The 13,174-nt window shown below is 38.5% G+C and overlaps 1 protein-coding gene across 2 annotated transcripts in view; it reads right to left on the bottom strand.

The window, feature by feature from the left end:
• LOC122559091 (serine/threonine-protein phosphatase 4 regulatory subunit 2) overlaps window positions 1-13,174 on the bottom strand; it is a 59,981-nt gene that overhangs the window by 7,917 nt on the left and 38,890 nt on the right. For both annotated transcript variants that reach the window (XM_087994456.1, XM_087994457.1), the window contains one exon: window positions 3,290-3,383. In XM_087994456.1, coding sequence (XP_087850582.1) covers window positions 3,290-3,383 — 94 coding nt within the window. The remainder of the gene's footprint in view (window positions 1-3,289; window positions 3,384-13,174) is intronic.

Here is a 13,174-nt window from a genome sequence, read left to right as displayed (position 1 = left end):
TCTTTGATCAGCAACACTCCCTAGGACCTTACCATTAATTGTACGAGTCCTGCTCTGAGTTTCTTTCTCAAAATTCAGCACCTCACATTTATCTAAATTAAACTCCATCTGCCACTCCTCAGCCCATTGGCCCATCTGATCAAGATACCGTTGTCATCGGAGGTAACCTTCTTCGCTGACTATCACACCTCCAATTTTGGTGTCATCAGCAAACTTACTAACTATACCTCTTATGCTCACATCCAAATCATTTATATAAATGACGAGTAGTAGTGGACCCAGCACCAATCCTTGTGGCACTCCACTAGTCACAGGCCTCCAGTCTGAAAAACAACCCTCCACCACCACCTTCTGTCTTCTACCTACAAGCCAGTTCTGTATCCAAAAGGCTATCTCTCCCTGTATTCCATGAGATCTAACCTTGCTAACCAGTCTTCCATGGGGAATCTTGTTGAATGCATAACTAAAGTCCATATCGATCACGTCCACCACACTGCCCTCATCAAGCCTCTGTTACTTTTTCAAGAAATCTCAATCAAATTTGTAAAATATGATTTCCCATGCACAAAGCCATGTTGACTATTCCTAATCAGTCCTTGCCTTTCCAAATACATGTACACCCTGTCCCTCAGGATTCCCTCCAACAACTTGCCCACCAACGACGTCAGGCTCACCAGTCTACGTTCCCTGGCTTGTCCTTACGACCTTTCTTAAATAGTGGCATCTTGTTAGCCAACCTCCAGTCTTTCAGCACCTCACTTGTGACTATTGATGGTACAAATATCTCAGCAAGGGGCCCAGCAATCACTTCCCGAGCTTCCCACAGAGTTCGAGGGTGCACCTGTTAGGTTCCTGGGGATTTATCCACTTTATGTGTTTCAAGACATCCAGCACTTCCTTCTCTGTAGTATGGACATTTTTCAAGATGTCACCATCTATTTCTCTACATTCTATATCTTCCATGTCCTTCAGCACAGTAAACATTGATGCAAAATACTCGTTTAGTATCTCATTCCATCTCCTGCAGCTCCACATAAAGGCTGCCTTGCTGATCTGAGGGACCATATTCGCTCTCTAGTTACCCTATTGTCCTTAATGTATTTGTAAAAACCCTTTGGATTCTCTTTAACCCTATTTGCCAAAGCAATCTCATGTCCCCTTTTTGCCCTCCTGATTTCTCTCAAGTATACTCCTACTGCCTTTATACTCTTCTGAGGATTCACTTGATCTATCCCATCTATACCTTACATATGCTTCCTTCTTTTTCTATAGTCTCAATTTCTATAGTCATTCAGCATGCCTTATACCTACCAGCCTTTCCTTTCACCCTCACAGGAATATATTGTCTCTGGATTCTCGTTATCTCATTTCTGAAGGCTTCTCATTTTCCAGCCATCCCTTTAACGGCGAACATCTGCTCCCCCAATCAGCTTTTGAAAGTTCTTGCCTAATACCGTCAAAATTTGCCTTTCTCAAATTTAGAACTTCAACTTTCGAATCTGGTCTATCCCTTTCCATCACTATTTTAAATCTAATAGAATTATGGTCGCTGGCCCCAAAGTGCTCCCCCATTGCCCCCTCAGTCACCAGACCTACCTTATTTCCCAAAAGTAGGTCAAGTTTTACATCTTCTCTCGTATCATAAAATTTTCTTGTACACATTTAACAAATTCCTCTTCATCGAAACCCTTAACACTATGGCAGTCCCAGTCTATGTTTAGAAAGTTAAAATCCCCTACCATAACCACCCTATTATTCTTACAGATAACTAAAATCTCTTTAGAAATGTGTTTCTCAGTTTCCTGCAGACTATTAGGGGGTCTATAACACAATGCCAATAAGGTGATCATCCCTTTCTTATTTCTCAGTTCCACCCTGATTGTATTTCGGGAATATCCTCCCTCAGTACAGCTGTATGCTACCCCTTATCAAAAATGCCACTCCCCCTCCTCTCTTGCCTCCCTTTCTATTATTCCTGTACCGTTTGTATCTTGGAACATTAAGCTGCCAGTCCTGCCCATCTCTGAGCCACTTTTCTGTAATTGCTATGATATCCCAGCCCCATGTTCCCAACCATGCCCAGAGTTCATCTGCCTTCCCTGTTAGGCCCCTTGTATTGAAATAAATGCAGTTTAATTCATCAGTCCTACCTTGTTCTGTTTTGTCCCTGCCTGCCCTGACTGTTTGACTCGCTTTTCTCAACTGTACTAGTCTCAGATTGATATCTTTCTTCAATATCTCCCTGGGTCCCACCCCCCTCCTTAATAGTTTAAAGCCTCCCAAGCAGCTGTAGTAAATCTCCCTGCCAGTACATTAGTCCCCTTCCAATTCAGGTGCAATCCGCTATTCTTGTCCATGTCACTTTTCTACCCCAGAAGACACTTCAATGATCCAAAAATGTGAATCGTTCTCCCATACATCAGCTCCTCAGCCATGCATTCATCTGCTCTCTCCTCCTATTCCCACCCTCACTAGCTCATAGCACTGGGAGTAATCCAGATATTACTACTCTTACAAGATGAGCAAGAAAAATATTGCAGACACTATTTCTGTTGAGATACGTTGACCTAGGATTGATTGTATCACAGATTAACAAGAATTGTACAATAGGTCGTATAAATGGCTTGCATTTCCTGACTCTGGGGACATCTAATCAAAGTGTTTAAAATTATTACAAAATTGCCATAGAGAGAAACAATTTTCTTTGGTGGAAGAGCACAAAACAAAGGGCCATAATCTTACAATCAGAACTAGATCATTCAAGATCAGTACACACTTCTTCCTGCAAAAGTACTGGAAATCTGGAACTTATTTCCCCAAAAGTCTTTGGATATTGAGTGAAAGAAATTTTCAAGCCAGATCAATTTTTTTTCTTTTTGAAAGGTGATATTAAATGGAGTCAAGACATGGACCAACCACAAAACAGGCAGATCAGTCTCGAGTCACGAAAAGGCCTGAATGTCATAACACGTCCATCAGGTTGATTAAAATAATTAAAAGACACTACAAAGTATGAAGTTAACTTGCTTGACAGCAAGCATGGCCAAATTAAAACAAAACACAAACTTCAAAACCTATGAAATAAATGGTTTCCAGAAGATATTTGAAGGAAGAACAACATTCTTACTAAAAGCTTCATGAATGTTATTTCATTTATGACCACTCTGAATTGCTTTCATAACTTGACAAGAATCCATCTGGTAAAACCCAGGTTTAGTGCTAAAAAGGGCAGAGAGCAAATGAGGTCATTAGTAATAAGATGAAGATTAGTTTCTAGATTCTTGGTTACCTTTTCAACTCCCCTGAGAAATTTGTCTGTCCCAGTGTAATTCTTCTTAGGATCTGTAAGCAGCTCACATAAACGCTGGATAGTGAAGGGAATACTGGAGATACAAACAAAGATTAGGCATTAACAAGAACATGCAAGAGTTGGGATAGGTGAAAGAGAAAGGTTTGGGCGGCATGGCAGGTATTTTCAAAACAGAACATAATTTTGAGCTTGTATTGAAACATGCTAAATAAGTAATAATTAGCATTGGAGTTTCTTATTAAAACTACAAACTTGAATTCTCAGCTGCCCATTCCGAACTTGGCCTCCTCATTCAAAAATCTATCTCCTCTTGGAGGCATTGGCTTAGATAGTAACTACAGCAAAGCAGAAAAAAATCCCTAAAAAGACTGAGCAGAGAACAAAAAAGCCAACACTAAAGCAAGTTTTGCTGAAGGTATTGCTTGATGTCTTCAGTGGATCCATCACACATTAACCATCATCGCAGTAGTAGCACGAGTTAGATGGTCATGAATTCAGGATCTCAAAGTACAAGGCATACTGTCACTTTACAGCAGCAGTCTACAGCACTGCCCTCAGATTTGAATGGTGACAATTCAAATCAAGTTTTCCTGGTCTCCTGGTCAATGTTTTGCTCTCAACAAGCATCATAAAAGAATAAATTAGTCATTTTATTACTTTTTTGCAAAACCTTTGTATGTGCAAACTCAGTTTCACCTCCACTTGTATTACATCAATAATACTTTTAAAGTAAGTTATTGACTGCAAAGGGCTCTGGCAATCATCACAACATGAAAGACAAGTTAAATGCAAGTTTTCTTCAATACTTTATTCTGCAGTCTGCAGCCGGAAGTTTTCTTGAGAGAAATATTTACCCCAACCCCATAAATAATTTCAAAGTCTGACTCTAAATCATAAATTTGCTTAATTCCAAAGAAAACTACACAAAACTTAGTATTTCGACTTAGTTTAATTTCAACTACCCATTAAATACACTACCCTCAAATTCCACATTTGCGAAACACAAAACAAAAACAAAAAACTAAAATTTGCTTCTCAATTCATGATTCTTCTGAATCAAGACCCTTGAATCTTGTTATGAAGTCAAAACTAAGTTGATGTGTTTACTCTGTCATAAACTCAATAGAAACATTCTATTCATTCACACCGCAGGTGTTGTTACTGCATACTTTACTGCAGGGTCACTTGCTCACTTGAAATTGGTCCACTTGATCATTTTCCAGAACTATAGTCTGACCTGGTTAAAAATCATCTTTACAGAACTGACCAACAACCATCTGCCTCTATTTTGCTACCATTTTTGCAAATTTCTTCTGCAATCTCTCAAATGCATTTACACATCAGATCAACTAAAAACTTGCTTGACTGTTGTCAACCAAAAGGAAGTATATACATCGATCTTTCCTTTCCACCTCTGTGGATAAGCTGTTTATTGAAAGATACTAAGTAATTTTAAATTTCTAAGTGAAAACAATCAGACACACGAGGCAGCCATTCGGTCCAACATGTTTACACGAGCTCTAGAAACAATCATGACTTAATCCAAAAGAGAAAATGCTGGAAAATCTCAGCAGGTCTGGCAGCATCTGTAAGGAGAGAAAAGAGTTGACGTTTCAAGTCTAACTGACCCTTTGTCAAAGCTGACCTTTTTAATCATGACTTAATACCATTCTTCTGCAGTTTCCCAGTTGCCTTGCATTGTTTCTGTTTAAATTATCATCTAACATATCCTCAAACTTGAGTGCCTTAACCCTAACCCCAAATTAAACCTGCCCTCCATCACACTTCCAATCAGTACACTCTAGATCTGAAATATTGTGGACGTCAAAGATTTTTCTCAATATACATTTGCTTCCTTTGCAAATCACTTTAAAACTGTCTGGCTGTTCTTGACCCTTTTACAATTAGTTTCTCCAAAGTAGTCAATCCAGCACCCCTGTCAGGATTTTGAAAATGTTTATCAGATCTCCTTTTGGCCCTCTTTCCAAGGCAAACAGTCCCAGTACCTTCAATTTATCCCCACAATTGAAGCTTTTCATTCCTAAAACCATTCTTCTAAATCTCTCCTGCAATCTCTCAAATGCATTTAAATCTTTCCTATGGTGTGTTGCCCAGAATGGTACACAAAACTTTTGCACATCTCAAAACTGAAAGTGACCATCAGAGTGACAACAAAATCTATATGCAAAGATGAAGACTTTACCATCCTGCAATTTTAAACAAAAAGAAATCTGTTTATAATAAATTAAACACTGACAATTAGGTTTGCCCTCCAATGTCCCAGACCGGTTTGCTAATCCAGGATGTAAAAAAATTACACTGTTATAACTATACCAATGAATTGTAGTTTAAAAGTGGTTGAATTAAGATGGTCATTTTGTAACAGGACTCAATTTCCAGCATCTTCACTGGCTTCTCCAATCCTTTCATTTGATTAGCAATACAGCAAATCTGACATCATGCTCAACCAATTTGGATAAAGCAGCTGAACAAAGTTGCTCGTAACTGGAAAAAAACTGCAAGCTTCACCAACATAAAAATATCATTTACTTGTTCGGCTATGAGACTTGCAAAGTAGATGCTGTATCCAGGAGGAGAAAACAAACACCTGCTACATTTGCACAACAGGAAGTATTCAGAATTTTTATCAAAATAAGATATCCAAGACAGACAGTAAAACAGTTTGCATCCGAACTCAAATCAAATGGTTATGTGGTGTCAATTCAGGTTGAATAGTCCAAAGACGAGTTTGATGAAACCTAGGTGGATAGGTATATTGTTATCAGAAGTTCATTAACTTTCTATTGCGACTTTGTGTAACAATTCAATAGCCCTGTTAGATGCTGAAAAGCTGGTTAAATACCAGCTTTACATCAGTCTACATGAGCAGCACCACTGCACCAAATGGACAATGACAATAAAATTGTGCACCACTGATGTTCAAGACAGCACGCTGAATGCTCAATCTGAACAGTTGCTCAAGAACAATCCACTACGGTAAATATATTATCCAAAGCAATGGCAAGTTGCAATACCGAAAGCAAACAACAGCAAGCTGGCATACACAAATTTCCTGATCAGGTTGAAAGAAGTCAATAACGTGACTGAATATTAAGTGCATAAATTTGAAAATGTAATGCAACATAATTTTTAATGTTCAATCATTTGCATTAAGAGGTGAATCTGTCAACACTAATTTTACCAGAACATCAGGCTGGACAGCCAGTTAAAAATAAATATGAACACATCTGATAACAAGCCATTCAGATACACCTTACAAATACTGGTACTATTGGCTCTGCTGGAATGAACATTCATAATTTAAATAATCTTTTATATGTGCAAAACCTGGAGCAGAAATATTTTGTTTCGAGGTCAAGGGGCAAAATATGCACATGCATAGCAATTACCCACTAGTGACTTAATGCAACTTTCACTCCACCACCTTTAAAGGTTTCCACAATGTCCAGAAACTTGTAAACTACAGATGGAACGTCACTATTCCGGCACTTTCTGGTCTACTGACTTCTGTGGTCCTGCACGTTCTGCTGGTGCAAACTCAGCAGCACTTCCAGCTTCCTAAAAAACACGGAGTGCTTTTGGTTTTCTGGAATTGTGTCAACAGGTTAAGAGAGCACTTGTATTCCCCCAAATAACTGCTTTTCATATAACTTTATGCTGCATAATGAAAACTCCTGTGCTGACCCTGTTAAGTAACCTTCACGGTCTGGCTAAGATCCAGTCCTGAGGCAACTCGATTGCAAAGGCAGAACCTGCGATGTAAAAATAAATTGAGAACAGGAACTCAAAAAAGATGCTCACTACAAGAAATGCAAGGTACCCTAATGGTTAAAATTAATGCAATGAAACTGAAACCTAAAAACCGAAAAATTTAAGATTCAAAACTTAAAAATCAGATATCAAATGCCTATTTTAATTAACTGATTCTGGCCAATGCAGTCGATTAGGTGAAATAATAGAATCCCTGCATTGCGGAAAGAAGTCACTTGGCCTACCGGGTCTACAATAGCCCTCCAAAAAGCTCCCACCGAGATCCTGTAACCCTAATGCTAACTCATCTAACCTGCATATCCCTGGATGCTACAGAGTAATTTATTGGGAGTTACCCATGATTAATCAAATATATCATTTCCAACATCGTTAATCTTTAAAACACTAGCATGAAAGAAAAATGAGGTATAATAATCTAGTAATTTTCTTAAACTAGTCAGCAGCAGAGTTCTCTTTTTCATTAATAAAAGTGCTCTCATTTTGATAGTGAGACCTTTCTGATAATTAATACAAATAGGCTACCCAGAACGGCCTATCCTTACAAAACCATAACCAAATAAATCTAGTTAGGCCAACCACTGCTTAACAACATATTTGTAATCAGTTAGTTTTTGAAGGAGTCAATAGTGCCACCAAGAGGTACCTACTCGCTAACAGTGAGAACCAGAGTCATACAGCATGGAAAAAGAGCCTTTGATCCAACTCATCCATGCCAATCAGGTCTCTGAAAGTAAACTGGTCCCATTTGCTTGTGTTTGACCCATATCCATCTAAACCTTTCCTGTTCATGTAACCATCCAGATGCCTTTTTCAATGTTATAACGGTACCTCTACCACTTCTTCTGGCAGCTCATTCCATACATGCATAACCCTGTGAGAAAAAGTTGCCCCTCAGGTCCCTTTTACATCTTTCCCCTCTCACCCTAAGCCTATGATTTCGTGTTTTGGACTGCCCTATCCTTAGAAAAAGACCTTGGCTACTCACCTTACCTATGCTCCTCATGATTTTGTGGACTTCTATGGTCATCCCTCAGCCTCTTAGAAAAGCGTATTAGAAAATACACTTTAATCAATTAAGAAGGGATAGTGGTGATGCAGCAATACATCTCTACCTCTAGACCAAGTGAAACCTGCTTCAGAGATGTGCCAGGCAGCAGAGTGGCTCAGTGGTTAGCACTGCTGCCTCATAGCATCAGGGACCTGAGTTTGATTCCACCTCGGGTGACTGTTTGTGGAGTTTGCACATTCTCAGTTTCCTTCCATAGTCCAAAAATGTGCAGAATAAGTGGATTGGCAATGCTAAATTGCCCAGTGACCAGGGATGTGCAGGCGACGTGGATTAGCCATGGGAAACGCTGGTTTACAGGGATAGGGTAAGGGGCTGGGTCTATGTGGGATGCTCTTTGGTGGGTCAGTGTGGACTTGAAAGGTTAGACAGCCTGCTTACACAGTGTAGGCATTCTACGATTTGATAAAGAAATCTTTGAACAAATTCTATCAATGGTTTTCTGATTAATTTGATTACCCAATCAATATGCATATTAAAGTAACCCATGATTACAGATGTTACTTTACCACACGTACTTCTGATATTCTGTTTCATACCATTCCCAACATCACTGCTAACGTTTGGTGGTCTATATACCAGTCCCACTAACTTATTTTTAACCCCTTTGTATTTCTCAATTCCACCCATAAAAATTCTATAATGACTGAGCTAATAGCTTTCCGCAATGTTGTGTTTATATCCTCTTTAACCAGTAATGCAGCTCCACTATCTTTTTCTATTTGTGTCTCCTTCGTAAATACTTAAAACTCCAGGATGCTCGGCTCCCATCCTTGATCACCCTGCAGCTATGTCCTCGAATTCCAACTATATCCTACCCATTTTTCGATTTGTATGATTAATTCATCCACTCCACGTGTTCAGACACAGAGCCACATAAACACAGCCTTTAACAAATGCCCAAGAAAAGAAAGCTTTACAAATCTATTATGACATAAAATATATCCTCTTTAAATCCTAAGCAAGATAGATGGTTTGACAAAAATATTCTGGGTGGAAAAACATATATAGGGGGAAACCAAAATTCTGAAGCTCAGAAGTCTAGATCACAGGTGTGGGTTAAGTTGCCTCTGGGTCTTTTTGATTTTGGCAACTTGAACAGGTGGACCTAGGTTGCCAGCTCTGACTGTATTCTCCCACCAAATCTGATGGATGTCACCAGGCAGTTTTTCTTCAACTCAAAGACTCCTGGTGCTGCTCTGAATTAATCAAGTAATAATGTCACTGTTCCAAACCTGTAATGTGCAACACCTGTTTTTCAAATTGCAAAACTCTCCTGTTATAGCAGTGTCCAACTTCCATTCTAGTTCATAAACCGAGGAAGAAAAACGTGGCCCCTTACATAACCAGAGAAAGTAGTTAAGATAAATAGACTGGCTGCTCTGAAAAGAAAACTAGATTAACACGTTAAAAAAAATGAATAGAAAGAGGAGATGAGGGACTGACATGAGGCAGGGATGGTAGCAGATTAAGCTCAGTACAAACATCAATACTGGAGCTATTTTAGCACTGCACGTTCTATTTATTCATTTTAAAAAGCTGATAAAACACCACGCATTATTTGTAAATAGCATAAAGTGTGAATACTGAAGTAATTTAGGCAATAACATCCAAGAAAAGCAATTCCTGAGGCTATAAAGATTCATACATGGGCCGATTGGTGTTCTCTGGAGAGAATTTGCCAGGAGAATGAACAAAGGTAACTTTCTGATTCAAAGTAAAGTATCAACTGTACAACAAATACTTTTGACTAAAATGGCAAGTGTGCTACAAAGTCTATCCATGTCATAAATGAAATAGATGAATCTTCAAATGGATTCAGAAGCAGGCCTTCTTTGTAATATTACTTTTGTGACTAATGCGTAGACTCCAGAAATTGGAGAAAACTTAAGCAATCTTCTTGCTGACGTGATGAATGAAGGTCATCTCATTTGAATCATCAAAGTCTGATGTGGGCTGGATAAGTCAGCTTTACTCATGGAGAAACCAAGTACCTGACTTCCTCGCCAAGTGACAGAGAGTTACTCGATATTAAAAAAAAGCAAAGGGAAAATTTAGAGTTCCGTAGTTAGGATTGTGATGCTATTAGCATTCGTGGCCAAACATTAATCAGGAAATTTGGTACCAACTCTCTGGTGTCGCCATGTTGGTAGGGAGGCAAGACAACTCAGATAGTAACATTTTGACATGCACAGTGAAAAAGAAATAAAAATGCCAGTTAAAGTTACTGTATGCTTCCACACACTTTATTACACTGTTACCTCAGAGGCTTGACATCCACATTTGAGAGTTAGCCATAAGATATCCAATACACGCTATAAAAAGTCGAAGACTTCTCTACACGAGTGAAAGTGGAATTTTACATATACACAAAGTTTCGGTTACATATTTTTAATTATTGGAGATTGTCAAAATTACATTAACTCAAACTTTTATTTTTGTCTCCAACTTTTTAAATCTCAACTTACTTTCCCTCTCCACTCACTTCCTACTCTAACTTAGACTTGCTGGCTTGGAATTCACACTTCAGCACAATTTTTTCAAGCTAACTGTTTGCAAATATCAGTTCCAATATAGAAGATGCTGCACTATTTCAGCTCTTTTTAATATGACAAATTGCCATGCCAAGGCCATTAAAAAGTGTGGGGGCATTGAGTGCAATGAACAGCAAGGTGTTGTTCACTGACAATACTCAGGTTAAAACGCTTTTTAACCTCTACATTCCAAGATCATATCCAGTGAATGGGCAAAAATAGAGAATGGAACAGAAACAAACCTGAAGTTTACATGAAGTTTGACCAAATTAATTTACGTATATTGTTCTTCATGAAGCCATTTCTGATCAAACACATTGAAGTTTTACCACAAATGTAGGTTGAAAAATAAAATTTCCCTGTACTTTTCATTCACTTACTGCTTTTTTTAAAAAAGGTAGCATCAGGTCAGATACACAAACACCAAGACTGTTCATACCTGATTAATCTACAGATCAAAAGATCTTACAGATTTACTCCACTTTGAAAGATGAAATACATTCTAGCATGATTTCACTGTACCAATAGCTTTTTCTTACCTGGTCCAAATAATTACTCTTCATCGACATTCTGGGATAGTGAATGAGAGTGGACCATTTGAACATTGGATGCATCAAAACAGAGTTCAATAGTCTATCGCCATGAACATGCATTTTCAGTCATATTTTTTAAGTGTAATCACCAGTACAAACCTATTTTATCCATTCTTGGCCTAAGATGACCCAAAACCAATATATCTGATCCTAAGAAATGTTTGAGAAAGAACTCAATTAAGATTGCAAAGATAATTTTAATATAGCTGCAACTTCAGTCACAAACAGAGGAGGGAGCAGTGAAATCAAAATAAGCTTGAAAAGAGTCACAGTAGCAGATTTCAACACCACCAAAAGGATATCGCTAGCACTGATGGAAATTTTCCATTTAATAAAGTAGGCATGCCTGCTGACCATATCTAAATTGAAATTTAAAAAAAAGAATTCAGCTGGTGGCCCCTGCAATAATTCAGCGTGGTAAGAATACTAACCAAATAACATGAGCCAGAGCATTTTCAGGTTCAATCATGGAGCTCTGAATTCTAATTAGTTCAGAGATAAAAGGACTATAAATGTAATTAAAGTACTAATCACTATACAAGATTTGATCAAAAGCTTTTAATTTGCCCTAAGTTAGCATTATCATTGTATTTTTCATGATATTGCACTCGCAAAAGCAAAGTTATAACTGATTCCAAAAGGAATTTGTCACGTGTTTTAAAAGCACAGGTTTTTGGCAATAACTGCAGCGAATTTAAGTACTTGGCAATGAAGCAACTGAGTGAACACATCTGTCAACTTATAATCTTATTTGGTCAGAAGTCACATGACACCAGGTTATAGTTGAACAGATTTATTTGAAATCACAAACTTTTGTATGGCTGCCCCTTCAACAGGTGGAGGAGCAGCTCTCTGAAAGCTCAAGATTTCAAATAAACCTGGCGGACTATAACCTGATGTCATGTGACTCCTAACCTTGTCCACCCCAGTCCAACACCAGCACTTCCACATTACAATCTTATAAAACATGGATGAATTACAGGATGGGAGACCATCTGTGTCACACCACTCCATAAATGAACCATTTGGTGAGCTAGTTGCTTAGCCTGTATAAAGCAAGAGCAAGTCTCGATAAGGGTAGCCCTGCAGATCTGCCAGTAACTAAAAATAATCAGATCACTTATGCTAAGTGCAGAAAGAAAGGCTGTAAAGGTAAGCCTCTCATCATCTTTTAGAAATCCAACAAACTTGGGAAAGATGAGATAGCTATTTAAATGTTGACTGAATGATCAGACAAATTGACTGACTACCTCTATCAATGAGACAAAAGGAGGCATAGTAGCTGCTATTTCAAGGTAAGTCTCTCAGTTAAGCATACCTTTGACAACACCTTTCAATCCAGATCACTAGCACTTGGTAGGATAGGGCAGCAAATGCATGGGAACAAACCGCCTGAAAGATTCACTCCAAGCTACAAACCATCCTGAATATAAGCGTGTCACCAGTGCTTCATTGTCGTGGGATCAAAATCCTGGAACCCCCTGGGTGACCCTATGCCCTAAGTATTGCAGCATCTAACCAGCATCTCCACCAGGGTAATAAATTCTGATTCAGCCAGCAACACCTAAATCCCAAATAAAAGGAAATGGGTAGCAATGACCCATTCAGGATAGCATCTATTTAGAATAGCAGAGTTAAGCTTTCAGGTTAATGATCTAAAATCAGAACTGGGGAAGTTAGCAATGCAACAGATTTTTAGCAAGTGAAAGGTGGAATAAAAGTCCATTTTAGGGTGGTAGAGAAGAGAGATTAAATCGGGAGGTGTCGGAGCAGGAGCTAAAGTAGAGTGCCAAAGGGAGTGTTAATAGGACAAGAAACAAAAAATGCATGTTTCGATGCCACAACTTGTTTAGAGACAAAAAAAACCAACTGCAAATAC

Source organism: Chiloscyllium plagiosum, unplaced genomic scaffold (assembly GCF_037043375.1).
Source record: "Chiloscyllium plagiosum isolate Xiang-an unplaced genomic scaffold, Cpla_swu_hap1 HiC_scaffold_14, whole genome shotgun sequence".
NCBI lineage: Eukaryota > Metazoa > Chordata > Chondrichthyes > Orectolobiformes > Hemiscylliidae > Chiloscyllium > Chiloscyllium plagiosum.
This window is presented reverse-complemented; position numbering and strand designations above follow the sequence as displayed.